This window comes from Mus musculus, chromosome 17 (genome assembly GCF_000001635.26).
Source record: "Mus musculus strain C57BL/6J chromosome 17, GRCm38.p6 C57BL/6J".
Taxonomy (NCBI): Eukaryota; Metazoa; Chordata; class Mammalia; order Rodentia; family Muridae; genus Mus; species Mus musculus.
The window spans coordinates 70,758,864-70,776,454 of record NC_000083.6 but is presented as its reverse complement, the minus strand read 5'-3'; the positions used below and the strand labels follow the sequence as shown (position 1 = coordinate 70,776,454).

Here is a 17,591-nt window from a genome sequence, read left to right as displayed (position 1 = left end):
CAAGATTAGCATGGTCTATATTCAAGATTAGCATGGTTTATAGAGCTGGGCAGCCAGGGTTACATAATGAGACTCTATCTCAAAATAACAGTAATAAAATAAATATGTAAATTACATCATCTTGACTGTTGAGGTTTGGTCTGTTGCTATGTATTCTAGTGCTAAATCCTGGCCCCAAAGTCTGGTTGCTCCCAGGGAAGTGGAAATCCTCACCTACACCAAGTGATGCTATGTAGCCTTGCTCCTTGATTTCAAACTACGGGCTGAATAAGGAAGGGCAGCCTAGAGCTGGGCAGAAGAGAGGTTTCAGTTCCAGGGCTTGGGGTCTGAGGAGGACCATGAGGAGAGACGAGCAAAGAAGGTGGAGAGAGGAGAAGATGACATGGGGTCTTGAAAGCATGTCATGAAAACATGACCATGAGGGCTGTCCAGTAGAAGTTAAGAGCAGCCCAAGTGGAACATGGCAAGTCATAGTTCGGGGTTGTGGGAAGTAGATATAATAGCTTAGAGGGTTGATCTCTGCCCAGCTCTACTGCTTTAAAGGGTTATTATAAATATAAAAGTTTTATGTCTTTTATCTAGGGTAAAAAAGAAAACCCACTCAGATTAAATGCTTGATACAACAGTTGACTTCAAGAAAACATAATGAAACATGTACATTTTATACAGACTCCTACACAGAAAACCAAAACAGAAAAACTATTTCCTAACTCAGTGATGTCATTCATTATTCAGATACCAAAGACACAAAGACCTTTCCAAAAACAAACAAGCAAACAAACAAACAACCCCCCCAAAAACCTCAGAACACTATCCATCATGAATGTAGATTGAAAATAAATATAGAAAAATGTCAGTCAAATCCAATACTATGTGGGAAAGACACAGGATGATAAAACGGAAATACAAGGTCAAGCTAACATAACAGAAAAATCAAACGGTGTGGTGGTATATTCAATTAGGAGACAGGACCAGGTGGGTCTGTGAATTCAAGGCTACCCTGGTCTACAGAATAAGTTTCAAGACTACATACGGAGGGAGACCCTGTCCCCCCACCCCCACCCCCCAACCAACCAACCAAATTTATTTATTTATTTTACTTTAAAACATTTATTTACTTTTATTCTCTGTATATATGTGTGTGCTGGCCTGCATGCATATGCACCACATTTGTGCCTAGTGCCCTCAGATACTGGAAGAGGATGTCCGATCTCCTGGATCTGTAGTCACTGGTAACGCTGCCATCTGGGTGCTGGAGCCCTCTGCGAGAACAGCAAGTGCTCTGCACCACTGACGTCACTCTCTGCTCACCTCCAGTAAGTAAATAAATTAATAAATTAATAAGTCAGTGAATGTCAGCTAACTGAACAGCCGCATGAGAAGAATAATTTTGTATCTTTTTTTACCTTATTTCACATAAAAAAATAGTTCAAAATGAATCAAAGGTAAAATTTAGATCTAACCCTAAGGCTGTGATAATTTTGGAAGAATATACACAGACAAATATTGACCTTGGGTTTGGTAGTGATTTCTTTTTTAAATAATTAATTAGCCAGGCAATGATGGCACATGACTTTAATCTCAGCATTTGGAGGCAGAGGGAGGTGGATCTCTGCGAGTTTGCGGCCAGCCTGGTCTACAAAATGAGTTCCAGGATAGCCAAGGCTACACCAAAATACCTGTCTCAAAAAAAGCAAAAAGTAATTTTATTTATTTATTTATTTATTTGGCTTTTTTGAGACAGGGTTTCTCTGCAGCCCTGCCTGTCCTGGAACTCACTCTGTAGACCAGACTGGCCTCGAACTCAGAAATCCTCCTGCCTCTTCCATCCCAAGTGCTGGGATTAAAGGCGTGTGCCACCATGCCCGGCCTAATTAATTAATTAATTAATTTTTTTTTTTTTTGAGACAGGGTTTCTCTGTATAGCCCTGGCTGTCCTGGAACTCACTTTGTAGACCAGGCTGGCCTCGAACTCAGAAATCCGCCTGCCTCTGCCTCCCAAATGCTGGGATTAAAGGCGTGCGCCACCACACCCGGCCTAATTAATTTATTTTTATGTGTATGAGTGCTCTGTCTGTATGTATGTCTGTGCACCATATTTATATCTGAAGCCAAGGGAAGTCAGAAAAGGGTGTTAGACCCCTGGGACTGCCATTATAAATGGCTATAAGCTGCTATGTGGGTGCTAGGAATTGAACCTGGATTCTCTGGAAGAGCAGCCAGTGTTTTTTTTTTTTTTTTTGTTTTTTTTTTAAGATTTATTTATTATTATATCTAAGTACACTGTAGCTGTTTTCAGACGCACCAGAAGAGGGCATCAGATCTCATTACGGATGGTTGTGAGCCCCCATGTGGTTGCTGGGATTTGAACTCTGGACCTTCAGAAGAGCAGTCGGTGCTCTTAACCACTGAGCCAATGTTCTTAACCTCCAAGCCATTTCTCTAACCCCTTGGTAATAACTTTTAAAGTGGGATACTAAAAATATAAGTAACAAAGGGATGAGTTGGACTTTTTCAAAATTTAAAACTGTTATCTCAAAACACCCTATACAGAGAGTGGGAAGCCAGCTCATAGAATGTAGGGAAATAATATTTAAATCTGATAAAGATCTGGTGTACAGAATATACAAAGAATTCTTAAAATATTGAATAACCAAAGAACAAAAAGTCCAATTTCTATAAAAAGGGCAAATAACGTGAATAAACACTCTCTATACAATTGCCCAGGAGACACAGGAAACATAACTCAATATTAGAGAAATTCAAACCAAAGCGCTAATGAGATAGATACCACTGTACATCCACCAAGATGACACAGTAGAAGGAAAAAACAGAAGTCAATAACAATGCTTCCTCAACTAAACACAGAAAATGTTTTCTTTTCCCTGTTTTGAGTCACAGTCTGTTAACTCCTGGCTATCTTTGGACGAACTATATAGACCAGGATGGCCTCCCTCAAACTCACAGAGGTCCTCTTGCCTATGTCTCTGGAGTGCTGCAATCATTAAAGGTAGCAAGTTGTTGTTTTAAAAATTTTTAAAAACATTTATTTTTCTTTTTGTATGTGTGTGTGTTGAGGGGGGGGAGGCTGTGTGTCAGAGGACAATTTAAGGTCCCAAGGATCAAACTCAGGTCTTCAGGCTCAGCAGCCAGTGCTAAGCTATCTGGCATGAGTATTTAATAACAAAGAGAACACTTATGTAGTGATTTTAAAAAAATTATTATTTTATGTGTATGGCTGACTTGTCTGCATGTATGTGTGTGTGTACTACATATGTTCCTGGTGTCTTCAGAGACCAGAAGAGGGTGTCAGATCCCCTGGGACTGTAATTACAGCAGTTGTGAATCGTGATGTGGGTGATGGTGATGTGGGTGCTGGGAATCAAACCCAGGTCAAATGCCAGAGCAGCCAGTACTCTTTCCCATTGAGCCATCTCTCCAGCCCTTACTTTTCTTAGCATTAATTGAATTATTCAGTAGTACACAATCCTTATTTAAAAAACAACATTGTAAAGAGAAGAGATACAGGCACACACGGACACAGGTGGCTTTTGTTTTCCCCTTGACTCTGAATCTTACGGGTTATACATTGTTACCTTGTCACTATATCTCTGCCTCTGAGTAAATCTGCATAGTCCTTTTATCATGTAGACAGTAATCACCTCCCTTTTTGTGTCTCTTGCTGGGGTCAGAATTACCAGTGGGCTCATGTAACAAAGGGCAGTTTAGAGTCACTGAGCTAATACAATGTCACTTAGGGAAAGGGGAGCCCCCTGGGAGCTTCAGGCTTTCTCACCTTAGTCAACAGAAAGGATTACTTTCCTAGAGTTGTTAATTATCAGCTTGAAAGCCTAGAAGACTTCATAGGGATTCCTGGGAGCAGTCAAAAGCCATAGAGAGGATGGAGCAGATGAAGGAGGGCTTGCACCCAGGGATGCAGAGGAGGCACTGTGGGTGTGAGCTGCTTTGCTAAGAATCCACCCTTCAGGTGGGCAAATATGTACCCTGTGGATCAGTGTTACTAGCTGGCCTGCGAACAGAGTAGGAACTGGGGGATGTTTTTGACAAAGGTAGTGAGTTAAGCTGAAGAGAACCGCCTCCTTACAAAACGACTCTGGGCCTTTAAAGCATTCCTTTGTGCATGCGCCCTACTGTGAGCCTGCCCAGGAAAGGGGACACGGTATATCTGCTACCCATGACGTTCCGAGGATGTCCTAGCTGCCCACAAACTCTGTGCTGTTCCGCGTCTATGCCTCTTCTTGAAGCAGAGGGCTGCCCAACACATCTTGCTTCTGTGCTTCTTTACAAATAACTTAGGAACTGATTTATTTTAATTCAGAACTCTGTGAAGTCTCCTGCTCAGTTAAATAACCAGTCAGGTAGGTTTTTCAGGCTTGTTGTTTACCTAAACTGGGACCATTCTAAACCCTGGGGGTCTCCTGGCTTCTTATGTATTCATCTCTTTCTCCGGGCTCTGTTTTCTTTCTATTCTCGCTCTCTGTGAGGTTGGGGTTTCTTAGTCCAGTCTGTTTGGGTAAGGAAGCCCCGGATTGTTATCTAGTATTCAGTGTGAAAACAGCTGGCTCCTAATTAACACTAGATAATTGGGGGGGGGGGGGTTCCCCCAGTCATCAGGAAGGAATTTCAACTGCCCAGTGCTGCTTTGTGATATGGTATCTAAGTGAACCGCCACCGGCAGGATCATAAAAAAGAATTATAAGAGACAGAAGATGAAAGCAAGCCCTCTATGTCTGACAATGTGTTTTCTTTCAGAAACAGGCATTCATAGATATGCTTATTTATTCACAGAAAGGTGAACTACAAAGTGACCTGTGGAGGGACATTCTAGCAGGTTAAGCCCTAAAATTACTGTCAGCTCTTCTTAGGAGATTAATTTGTTTATTTACTTAGTTGTTTGGGTTTTTGAGACAGGGTCTCAGTACATAGCCTTGGCTGGCCTCAATTCACAGAGATCCACTCATTTCATTTCTAGAGTGCTGGAATTATCATGCCCAGCATTTATTTGTTTGTCTGTCTATCATCTATCTATCTATCTATCTATCTATCTATCTATCTATCTATCTATTTTGAGAAGGGTCTCTCTGTGTAGCCCTGGAACTCACTCTGTAGACCAGGCTGGCCTTGAACCCAGAGATCCACCTGTCTCCACCTCCCAAGTGATGGGATTGAAGGCGTGCATCACTGACCAGCTGTCTTAGTCAGGGTTTCTATTCCTGCACAAACTTTGTGACCAAGAAACAAGTTGGGGAGGAAAGGGTTTATTTGGCTTACACTTCCATGTTGCTGTTCATCACCAAAGGAAGTCAGGACTGGAACTCAAGCAGGTCAGGGAGCAGGAGCTGGTTCAGAGGCCATGGAGAGATGTTCTTTACTGGCTTGCTCAGCCTGCTCTCTTATAGAACCAAGACTACCGGCCCAGAGATGGCACCACCCACAAGGGGCCTTTCCCCCTTGATCACTAATTGAGAAAATGCCTTACAGTTGGATCTCATGGAGGCATTTCCTCAACTGAAGCTCCTTTCTCTGTGGTAACTCCAGCTGTGTCAAGTTGACACAAAAGTAGCCAGTACACCAGCCAAGCCAGCATTTTAAATACTTTTCAAAAAAAGTATTATGAAGGCTCAGCAGTTGAACGCTTATAATGTTCTCCCATTATAAGCTGAATTCAGTCTCAACCTGAGTCCAGTTCCCAGTACCCAAGTTAGATAGTTCACAATGTCCTGTAACCCCAGCTCTAGGAGATACAATGGCTCTGGTCTCTGTGGGCACTTACATGTGCAAATCCCCATACAGATGCACATACACAACTAAAAACCATTTTTTTTTAAGATCCTCAAAGGCCATCCTCTATTCACTCTCCTCCCAGCCACAGGGCGGGGGTTCACCCGGAAGTGTTACTCTAGCTAGTTTGGTCAATGGCTGAGATGCTCACCTCGTACTGTTTCCTTGGCATAGGCTGTGCTAGAAGCAGGCTCAAAGGTGCAGCGCAAATAATACATCTATAATACATCTATTACAACAAATAATAAATCTACTACATTGGGGTCCCTAGCCTCACAGCCAGGGAGGGACTGCATTTCTATTCATTATTCAAAAAAGACAAAAAACAAAAAACAGACTCACCTCATTAACATGTAAAACATTTCTCAAGTATATTAAAGTGTTGACCATGGTCATATAGTTTTTCAAATACCTGGCATTCGTATTTTTCCTATTCCAAAAATTCCTTTTTTGTTCACATTGTCTTTTTTTTTTAATTATTATTGCTTCTTAGTATTAAAAACAAAACAAAAAAACCCAAAGGTGTGGGTTTATTGTGCACACTAGCATTCCATACAGGAAAATGCACAAAAGTTTATGTACCATTTACAATACAGCTCCGAGTAGAGAGAATTTCAAATACCATGTCTGCTCCAAGGTTAGCTGACCTAAGACAATACAAATCGACTCCTTCAGCCTTTATCTTCACCCCCATTTAACAGTGGCAACTAAAAAGCCCCAAAATTTAATAGTTCAAATACACAGCGGTTACTCTGTCCGGTGTCCCACCCACCCCACTCACTTGAGTTACAGATCCATTTCATGGTGTCTTCCTCACTAATTAAGTAAGTGGGGGAGAGGAGTCTAGAAAATCATGCTGTAGCAATGTGTCCCCTCAGAGAAAAAAAAATTACTAATGGTATATATGTGTGCATATGTATGTATGTGTGTAGGCTTGTTGATCAGATGAGTCCAACTTTCTACTTTTAGGTTGGTTTCAGGCACTGAGCTCAGGTAATCAGGTTTGTGTGGCAAATGCCTCCTTCTATCAGGGCATCCCATGGCCCTTCCATACCCAGCATTCTTATAGAGGGACAAGTGTCGGCAGGTTATTTGACTGTGGGGACGCTTTTGCATAAAAGTGTAAGACTTGAGATGATCTCTTTGTAAATTATTATTTTCTGTGTTTGGGTGTTCTGCCTACATGGATGTCTGTGTAGCACATGTGTCCCTGGAACTCATGAAGGCCAGAGAAGAGCATCAGATTAGTATTAGTCCCTCGGGAACTAACTGGTCACAGGCAGCTGTAAGCTGCCATGTGGGTGCTGGCAATTGAACCTGCGTCCTCTGGAAGATCTCTGAGCCATCTATCTCTCCAGCCCTTTTTCTTGTTTTCGAAGAACAGGTTATAATATTTCTTTCTTATTTCTTTTTTTAAAGATTTATTTATTATATGTAAGTACACTGTAGCTATCTTCAGACACACCAGAAGAGGGCGTCAGATCTCATTATGGATGGTTGTGAGCCACCATGTGGTTGTTGGGATTTGAACTCCGGACCTTTGGAAGAGCAGTCGGGTGCTCTTACCCACTGAGCCATCTCACCAGCCCCCTGTTTGTTTTTCAAGATGGTGTTTGTATCCATGCATTCTCCTGGCCTGCCCTCAGGGACCTAGTGACTGCTTACTTCATGACCTGACAGTGCCAGGGACTGGTGAGTGCTCCAGAGAAAAGGAGCCGCCAGCCATTCCACAGCTTTGTTTGTCCCCAGCGTTCCATCTATGTGTTCTCTGCAGGTACCTCCACTTCTCTCTGCCTCCCCACCCCTGCCTTCATGACTCTGCTCCCATCTGTCTCTACATGTCCACTTATCTGTCTCTATCCCTTCCCAGGCCCTTTTTCCTCTCCCGTCCCCCAGTGAACCTCTTATATACACACCAGGTCTGTTGCATGGCGTCATTACAGGGGCACTCCTTGGCATGGGCCCTCCAAAGGTACCCCCTTCCCCTCTCCATATTGTGTTTCATAACAGACAGGGTTTCTCTGTGTAGCCCTGGCTATCCTGGAACTAGTTTTGTAGACCAGGCTAACCTCAGGCTCATAGAGATCCTCCTGCCTCTGCCCTTTAATGCTGGGATTAAAGGTATGTGGCACCACCCACCTAATATGGCTTTAAATGTTTTTTCATTGTACTTACTTAGTGTCTGCACACTCACGTGTGTGTATCCTGTAGTCCATGTGTGGAGGTCAGAGGACAACGTTTGGAGTCAGCTGTTTCTTTCCATCATGTCCTCGTGTGACTGCCTTTAGGCACAGAGCCTTCTCGCCAGCTCTGCTTTCTTACAACTTTAATTCTTACAGTTTCTCTACATGGCAGGCACTTATATACTGGCAGAAGTGACAGAGCATCCTCCTTGCCAGTAATTATGCAGAGGTTTGCTCCCACATCCCTGGGGTTGTCTTATCCTCTTGGTGACCCTGTCCCCTGGACTGTAATTTTATGGGGATTTCTCAAGTTATTTCTCTCTCTTACTTGGGATGAGATGGCTAAGCGGGGTGGGGTAAGGTAGGGAGCTGGGCATATCCCTTCCCCCACACTTGAAAACTGAGAAGAGAAGAGAATATTTCTTCCCCAGGTAGGATGAAATGGCAGGATGCACATGATACTGTTTCTGCTGAGTTTGGGCCTAGTTTTAAAATGATTCAGGGGGCTGGAGAGATGGCTTAGCAGTTAAGGGCATTGACTGCTCTTCCAGAGGACCTACGTTCAATTCCCAGCAACCACATGGTGGCTCACAACCATCTGTAATGAGATCTGACACCCTCTTCTGGTGTTTCTGAAGAGTGCAACAGTGTACTCATATACATGAAATAAATAAATCTTTTTTTTTTTTTTTTTTAATGGTTCCCTTTCCTTTGCTGTTCACTGTGCAGGACGAGGAGAGTCCCTGGAGTAACATTTATCAAGTATGGCACTCTAAGCTCCCACTGGACAGTTTTGTCTGAGGTGCCAGAAATTTGGGGATAGTTTGGGCTTGTCTTCCCTTCCCCGGTCCTGATAGTTTGTATCTGGGTTCTGTCTTCTGTTCTTTAGTCTCGAGTGTGTGTGGTGGGGAGCAGGGGGCAGGGTCTGCCTTGCCACATGACTTCACTTCATTAGTAGATGTGGGAATATGCTTTTTTTTTGGCTTGTTCAGATTTGTATTTATTAGAAGGGTACAGTGGTGACTTCCCAGGTCCTGAAATGCAGGAAATCCTGGAAAACCCCCTTTATGCTAAAGAAGTCAAGCACATAGACATGCAGGGATCTGGCCAGGGTCCCTTAGGCTAGCACTAGGCAGGGGTTAGATACATGGGGTGAAAGAAGGCATATAGCTCTGTTGTTAAAGATTGATTTTTTTTTAAATTGTGTGTGTGTGTATGAGAGACAGAGAGATGCGCACACACCTGTCCTCATAGTCCAGGTGTTGTCTCTTCCCCAGCCCTCCCTCATTTTGTTGAATCTATAATCAGGACATCGGGAGTCCATAGGATTATAGAATCTCATTCATAAAATGAAAAATATTGCCACCAGATATCTGTTACAGCACTGGGGTTCTGGGATATTATGGAATTCTAAATTTCCTGCTTCTGGGTACTAGGATTCTGCAGTAAGTTCACTTTAAACATCAGTGTAAAAATGGGCCTTGTGTACTTAAAACCTTTTTTTTTAAAAAAAGATTTATTTATTATCTATAAGTACACTATCTTCAGACATTCCAGAAAAGGGAGTCAGATCTTGTTACAGATGGTTGTGAACCACCATATGGTTGCTGGGATTTGAACTCATGACTCTCGGAAGCACAGTCGGTGCTCTTACCTGCTGAGCCATCTCACCAGCCCCATTTCAAAACCTTTTAACATTTACTTATTGTATGTGTGTGCACGCATGCACGCAAGTGTACCTGTGCTCCCAAGCACATACCCACACGCAGACACGCACAATTTAAAAAAATAATAGCACAAGTTGGGCATGGTAGTACACACCTTTAGCCCCAGCACTGGGCAGGGAGAGGCAGTCCGAGGCCAGCTTGGTTTTAAGTTCTAGGTCAGCCAGCCTACTTAGTGCATTATTCTTGTCTTGACAGCAACAAAACACTACTACTAGTACTACTAATGAAGTTAAAGATAAAAATGGCTGCAAAGTTTCATAAAGTTTCTTGGCAGTTCCACATTTGCATCCAGTATTTGTGTGAAGGGGAGGACAGTTCAGCTACTGTTGGCTCAAAAGATATTTGGCTCTCCAGGATTTCAGCAAGGGGCGGGGGAGTGGGGGATGGTAGGGGTGGGGCTGGGGGAACACCTAGCATCGACTGATGTTTCTAAACACTCCCAAGCATAGGTGGCAAGGCCAGTGAGCTTGCAGGCTTGTCACGGGATGAATACTGTGCGGCCCTTCGCCACTCAGACGGGAGCAGAGCCACAGATGAGTGCAGCCGCCACGCTGTATTTACACGGGAAGTATTTACACGGGAAGATACTGTGCCACCCTCCTACCGCCCAGACAGGAAGTGCTGCCGCCTCCAGCCTCCACCTCGGGACTTACCACTTCTCTTCTTCTACTTGCACTCCCACGGACTGGAACTTATTGGACGTCTTACTCTCTGCCATTTTCTCCGGCTCTTCGGCATCGTCCACCTGAAGGAATCATCAAGGAAACAGAGTTGTTTCCATTGTCTCACGGGAGAAGCAGACAGGCTTTCACCTCTGGGATATGACGGGACTGTTCGGTGACTTACAACCTCTTTGATCCACATTTGTGCATCTGATAGCAGCGATTACTACATTCTTTTTATTATTTTTTGTTTTTGTTTTTTCTCGAGACAGGATTTCTCTGTATTGCCCTGGCTGTCCTAGAACTCACTTTGTAGACCAGGCTGGCCTCGAACTCAGAAATCCGCCTGCCTCCGGAGTACTGGGATTAAAGACGTGCGCCACCTCGCCCGGCTGCGATTACTACATTCTTAGTGTGTTCTCGGATTCATCTAATATTTCCTAGGAAATTTTTTAATGTGTATGTGTGTTTACCTGAGTGTGTATATATATATGCACACCACATGTGTGCAAATACCTGGCGAGGCCAGAAGAGGGCAACAGATCCCCTGAAGCTGGAGTTCCAGGCAGTTGTGGGCCACTATGCTGATGCTGAACCTCGGTCCTCTCTCACAGCAGAAGTTAAGTGCCCTTAACCACAGAGACATCTCTCTAGCCCCTGACTCTGCTGGCTTTAATAAAACACAGTTTTATTTACTTCCAAAGATGACCAATGTCTGTGATTCCTCCACAGATTTATAAGCATAGTGGTTCCTCGGTCTCCACAGGAACTGGTTCTAGGATCACCATAGATCTCCACATTCAAGAAAGCTCAGATTCTTACATGGATGGCATTGTGCCTACCTGTTACTACATCCATCCTCCCTTGTACATGACCGCCTCTAGAGCATTTCCAATTAACAGTACTTATACGATATGCAGAGTTGATACTGTACAGCTAAGAAAAGAGTGAACTAAAACTGTACAAGTGAAATATAGACACACTTTTCTCTTTTTTTTTGGTTTTAGTTTTGGGTTTTTAAGACAGGATTTCACCGTGTAGCCTTGGATGTCCTGGAACTTGTTCTGTAGACTAGGCTGGCCTCGAACTCAGAGACTGCCTCCTGCATTCTGAGATTAAAGGCATATACCAACACACCCAGTCAGATGCACTTTACTTTTCTAAAGATTCATACTTTTTTTTTTTTTTTTTTTTTTTGCCGAGACAGGGTTTCTCTCTGTAGCCCTGGCTGTCCTAGAACTCACTCTGTAGACCAGGCTGGCTTCAAACTCAGAAATCCACCTGCCTCTGCCTCTCAAGTGTTGGGATTAAAGGCACCACCACTGCCTGGCTCCTATTTGTTTATGTGATTCTGTGTGTACATGCCACATGCACGGGGCTACTTGTGGAATCAGGAGATAACCATCCACTGCAGCTTGTGTTAGAGGACAGCTGTGAGTGCTGGGAACCAAACTCAGTTCCTCTGGAAGACGAACAGGTTCTCTTAACTGAGCCACCTCTCCTACCCCAAGGAGGTACATTTAAAAATAATTACATTTAAAAATAATTTTGGGCCGGGCCATGGTGGCACATGCTTTTAGTCCCAGTACTTGCGAAGCAGAGGCAGGTGGGTTTCTGAGTTCGAGGCCAGCCTGGTCTACAGAGTGAGTTCTAGGACAGCCGGGACTGCACAAAGCAACCCTGTCTTGAAAAAAAAAATAATTAATATTAATAATTTTGGAGCTGTGGTTGATTGAGTCTGTATATACCAAACATATTGATGGGTAACTATATGTAATTTCTTATGAGTGTATTCTATTAAGGAGAATGCCACAAACAAATGTGCTCTTGGAGGTTCTAAATTATCAGTGAAGATGCAAAAGGGGAAATGGAGACATACCTCAGCTGTCAGGTGGCTGGCCTAGCACTCAAGTAGCCCTGGGCTGCATCCCTAGCACCACAGAATCCCAGGGTGGTGGTGCACCAGAGTAATCCCAGCCTCAGGAGCCAGAGGCAGTTGGATCTTTGTGAGTTCGAGGCTAGCCTGGTCTACAGAATAAGTTCCAGGACAGCCAGGGGATACACAGAGAAACCAACCCTGTCTAAAAAAGGAGAGAGAAAAAAAAAAAAGGGCTGTAGCCGGGCGTGGTGGCGCACGCCTTTAAACCCAGCACTTGGGAGGCAGAGGCAGGTGGATTTCTGAGTTCGAGGCCAGCCTGGTCTACAAAGTGAGTTCCAGGACAGCCAGGGCTATACAGAGAAACCCTGTCTCGAAAAACCAAAAAAAAAAAAAAAAAAAAAAAAAAAAGGGCTGTAGAGGTGGTTCTATCAATAAAAGCCCTTGCTCCTAAGCCTGATCATGGATGGGGGTTCAATCCCTAGAACCCACATGCTGGAAAGAGAGAACCAACTCCTATAGTTTGTCCTCTAATTTGTACAAGCAAGCCATGGCATAAATAAGCCCATATGCACACACACACACACACACAGAGTAGAGAATATTGTAAGGTACATGCTAACACCAGGGCAAAAATAAGGATTAAGTTAAATATATATTGGCTAGAATATTGACAAAATATCAGTGTGTAGAGATATTGAGTGCATTGATTTCCCTCAATTGAATGGAATATTGATCATAACTGGTCAGGGAGTATTAGCATTATACATCTATAAGTTTTGGGGGCTAGAGAGATAGCTCCGAGGTTAGAAGCATTCACTGCTCTTGCTGAGTATAAAGTACAGTCTCTAGTACATAGTGGCTCACAACTGCCTTTAACTCCAGTTCCAAGGCAGGCTCCTGCATGAACATGGTACCCAGATATGCATCCAGGTACAGTCACATATACACACACAGAGAATATGTAAATAAAACCTAAACCATGTTTTGAGTTTTAGATGACGAAGATGCATTAGCTATTGAAAATGACATACAATAAAGACGTTTGAAAAAAGAATGAAGTAACTTGGCGTGGTGGCGCACACCTTTAATCCCAGCACTCGGGAGGCAGAGGCAGGCAGATTTCTGAGTTCGAGGCCAACCTGGTCTACAAAGTGAGTTCCAGGACAGTCAGGGCTACACAGAGAAACCCTGTCTCGAAAAACCAAAAAGAAGAAAAGAAAAGAAAAAGAAAAAAAAAAATGAAATCTTGAGGAAATGAAGCAAGCTAGCACCCCATGGAGCTAACACCGTGTCAGATAGAAAGTCAGATACTGTAATCACCATGGCGAAAGTGTGTAACCTAAACTTTCCCACGGTAACCATGGTGACATGCATGGTTGAGAAGCACTGAGCACATTCAGCGACCACAAACAGCCTTGGTAGAACTGACCCGAATCCCAAAGAGAGACCTGTGTCCACTAAACAGTAACTCTCACAGGAATCCCGACTGCCTAAATCTGTGGCACCGGGCAGGGTGCCTGCCACAGAGCTCCTGTGTCGCAGAGGATAACTTTCAGGCGTTGTGTGACTCCTCCTACACTGGGTTTTGGGTTCAAACTCAGCTGAGTGGCTGTACAGCAAGGGCCTTTTCCCGCTGAGCCATCTTACAGGCCTGGAATTTTGAGCTTTAAAAATGCTATTCTTGGCTGAGCGGTGGTGGCGCACGCCTTTAATCCCAGCACTTGGGAGGCAGAGGCAGGCGGATTTCTGAGTTCGAGGCCAGCCTGGTCTATAGAGTGAGTTCCAGGACAGCCAGGGCTACACAGAGAAACCCTGTCTCGAAACAAACAAACAAACCAAAAAACAACAACAACAAAAACAAAACAAAACAAAAAAAATGCTATTCTTGGATGAGCAAAATGACTCATTGAGAAAAGGCATCCCGCCAAGTCTATCAAGCTGAATTCAATCCTGGTGCTAACACAGTAAAGGAGAGTAGCTTCCTGAGAGTACTCTCCTGACCTGTACGCACAGCACACAAGCTCCTCCCACTTCTCTGCCACAAGCTCCTCCTACTCAGTTTGCGAACTCACACTAAATTAAAAATGAAAAATCCACTGGGCGTAGTGGTGCACGCCTTTAATCCCAGCACTTGGGAGGCAGAGGCAGGCAGATTTCTGAGTTCCAGGACAGCCAGGGCTACACAGAGAAACCGTGTCTCAACGCCTCTCCCCCCCCCCCGCCCCCCCCCCCCCAAAAAGCAGCAACTGCGCTTAGCCACAGCCATAGCTCCTGACCTCTGTTTGAGAATCAAAATGTACACAAGACACATAAGGGTACTTTGATATACATACAAAATAATGGCAGATATAATTTTGTTTTTTCTTTTTTTCTTTTTTTTTTTTTGGTATTTTGATTCATTTTAAGAAAGGCATATATAGTCCAAACTGTCCTAAGTTGACCTTGAACTCTCAACCCTCCTTTCTTTATTTGTTTTAACAGAACCTTGCTATGTTACCCAGGCTGGCTTTGGACTCGCAGAGCTTTTTGCCTATGCTGGGAGTTAAAGGTCTCTCTCTGCCACTACAACTGGCCTCAATTTGCAACTTTTGTTGCCTCAGGTTTTTGTGTGCTGAGATGACAGGCATGCACCACCTGCCCCAGTGGCAAAATGACTTCCTGGAAACACACACACACACACACACACACACACACACACACACACGAAGAGGCACACTTCTCAGTGGGTTCTATTTCAAGGTATAGGAAGCAGTTACCTGTATCCCAATAGACAGACATCGGTTTTTCTTAAAGTCTTTCTTCCTATCCTCGGTGGTGACAGTGGCTATGGTGGTGGTGGTGGTGACAGCAGCAGCATTGCTGCCCATATGTTGACTTGCTGGGCCGTGAATCTGGGCGTTTGCAGCCTCGATGGCAGCCGTGAGAGCCTTCATACTGTCCAGACTTTCGGTGGAGTTGCTGAGGCCAGACTGGCTGATCATGTCTCCGCGCTGGCCTTGCCCGTCCATGTAGGCATCCTGCGCAGACTCTGTGCTACTCTGGGCTGTGATAGAAATGAAAGGTTTCGTGGTAGTTCTGGGTGGGACTGGAGGTGGTGTCTTCTTATATGTTGTAATGCAAGATGACACTGGAAGACAGTGAAAGCAAAGACTGTGATTTCTGCATACCGTCAGGGACAGCCATTGGGAGATCAGGGCACACAAAACACTTTGACATTGAACGTGACAACGAGGCCATGGGTGGGGGTGGGGGTGGGGTCATAGCTGTACCACCTATGGGGTAAACACACCCACAGCAGTGAGGGGGAGAGATTGGAGGACACCCACCTCTGAAACGGAAGCTATAAGTCATTGTGAACTAGATATGACTGGTCACTTGTAGAAACTGTCTTGGGTAGCAAGGGAGGAACTGTGGAGAAGTTTTGCCTTGCCAGGAATACAGCCAAAGCCAAACAAAGCAGCTTGTTGGGGATGGTTTGGGTGGTTGTGAGCATCCTGACATGTTGGGCCACATCAGCCTCCCAATACCTCTATTTTATCCTCTATGGTGTCTGTCAGCCTCTCAAGACCTCTCTTTTCATTCTCTATGGTTTCTGTTTCCTACCTATCTGCCCTTCTTTCTTTGTGCTCCCCGTCCTGCCCTGTTCCCCCCCTCCCGTTTTATTTTTTGTATAGGTGAGCACTGTATAAACTTTTATTCACAAACTTTGCAGAGCACAACCACTCACTAAGAGGACCCCCAACCACCACACAAACTACACACTCATTTATAGATCTGCCTCTGAGCATGTTTGGTCTCTATGATGCCACACCTTGAAGGGACACCCTAAGCCTTCAAGACACATCACCAAGGTAAATGTCTGAATGCACACACACACACCCCCAGGGTGCCATTCGTTCAGGTCCTTTCCGAAGCTCCAAACCCTCTATGCACATCTGGTCTCAGTTTTCAGCAACTGGAAACACTGCGGCCGCTTCCCAGCTTCCCATGTAGGGAGCAGGGCTGGGAAAACGGAAGATAAAAAGCATCTCCAAGTAGGACCAGCCCTTTTGCCCGTGAAGAGCAAGCCCATTGTAGTGGTCTGAAATTGGTCCCCACCGATTCTGCCCTCTCTTTCCACACCTTCTCCAGGCACACATGGCTGGTACCCTGTGGGTCAAGCAAACCCCCCACACAACTCCAACTTGGGTCCTAGCTGCCACTTGAACCATCTCACTTAATAAAGCACTCACTTCCGTTTTGCCCAGGCTTCTTTTTTTTTCTTTCCAATTTTTTTATTAGGTATCTTCTTCATTTACATTTCAAATGCTATCCCGAAAGTACCCTATATCCTCCCCCTGCCCCCTTGCCCATGCTTCTTTAAAGGACACCAAGGAAATATCCTATGATGAAGCATAAACAAGAGGGCCCTATTCTGCTGCCCTGTTCTCTGCTGCCTTGTGATTTAGAGTAATTCCCACGACCATAAGAGAAAGAATCACAGTGATGTTGGCACTGTTCTTCCCACGGAGTGCCTGAGAACCAAAGGAAGAAATCCTGTGTTGTCATGTTACAATATGGGCTGGAGAGATGGCTCAGTAGTTAAGAGCCCCAACTGCTCTTCCTGAAGGTCCTGAGTTCAAATCCCAGCAACCACATGATGGATGGCTCCCAAATATCCACAATGAGATATGACTCTCTGTTCTGGAGTGTCTGAAGACAGCTACAGTGTACTTATATATGATAAATAATTTTTTTTAAAGTCACGTTACAATATCACATGCTCAGGAAGACAGGGTGCATATGTAATAGGATGACGTCACCTTAGTTATGTGGTCTGATGATGGGCAAATACTACATGAAACCTTCCATATATGTGTACTGCCAGGGTTAGGGTTTGCAGTGAGCGATAAGCAATTCAGTTCAACTTCTCCTCTCTCTCTCTCTCTCTCTCTCTCTCTCTCTCTCTCTCTCTCTCTCTCTCTCTCTCTCTTCTGCCATCAGACTAGCTCAGAGCAAGCGCCTACCCAGACTCAGATTCGATCCCCTGGCTCACAGGCAGGCATCTGGATAAGTCATGGAAACTGGAGTGGACTGGTTGTGTCCTATACTTTTAACCCCTGCATTGCTGTCTCTTGTCTCCCAGACAGAGGTAAAGTGGTAGCCCTGTTTGTGATGCCGCTGTCTCAGTCACTGTTTGAAGACCCAAAGAGGTTAGAGAAGGGAGGGCCGTGATTAGGATGTCTACTCCCACCTGAACATAATGACGTCAGACCGTGACATGACTTCTAAGACAAGTCTTTATGATGTGAAGTCATTATTTCACTCAAAACCTATTCTCAGGGGATTTATCCCACTT

The 17,591-nt window shown here is 44.4% G+C and overlaps 1 protein-coding gene and 1 long non-coding RNA gene across 32 annotated transcripts in view; one reads left to right on the top strand and one right to left on the bottom strand.

The window, feature by feature from the left end:
• The window catches only part of Gm41609 (predicted gene, 41609), a 40,306-nt gene extending 29,546 nt beyond the window's left edge, over positions 1–10,760 (top strand). The window contains exons 4-5 of the long non-coding RNA NR_168098.1: positions 1,181–1,316; positions 10,162–10,760. This is a non-coding gene — a long non-coding RNA (predicted gene, 41609). The remainder of the gene's footprint in view (positions 1–1,180; positions 1,317–10,161) is intronic.
• Positions 1–17,591, bottom strand: part of Dlgap1 (DLG associated protein 1) — an 852,341-nt gene that overhangs the window by 44,959 nt on the left and 789,791 nt on the right. For 23 of the 31 annotated variants that reach the window (NM_001360665.1, NM_001347412.1, XM_006524173.3 and 20 more), the window contains 2 exons: positions 15,010–15,380; positions 10,366–10,457 (listed from right to left, as the gene is read on the bottom strand). In NM_001360665.1, coding sequence (NP_001347594.1) covers positions 10,366–10,457; positions 15,010–15,380 — 463 coding nt within the window. The remainder of the gene's footprint in view (positions 1–10,365; positions 10,458–15,009; positions 15,381–17,591) is intronic. The other 8 variants (NM_001347411.1, XM_006524172.3, XM_006524174.3 and 5 more) reach the window with 1 other exon arrangement.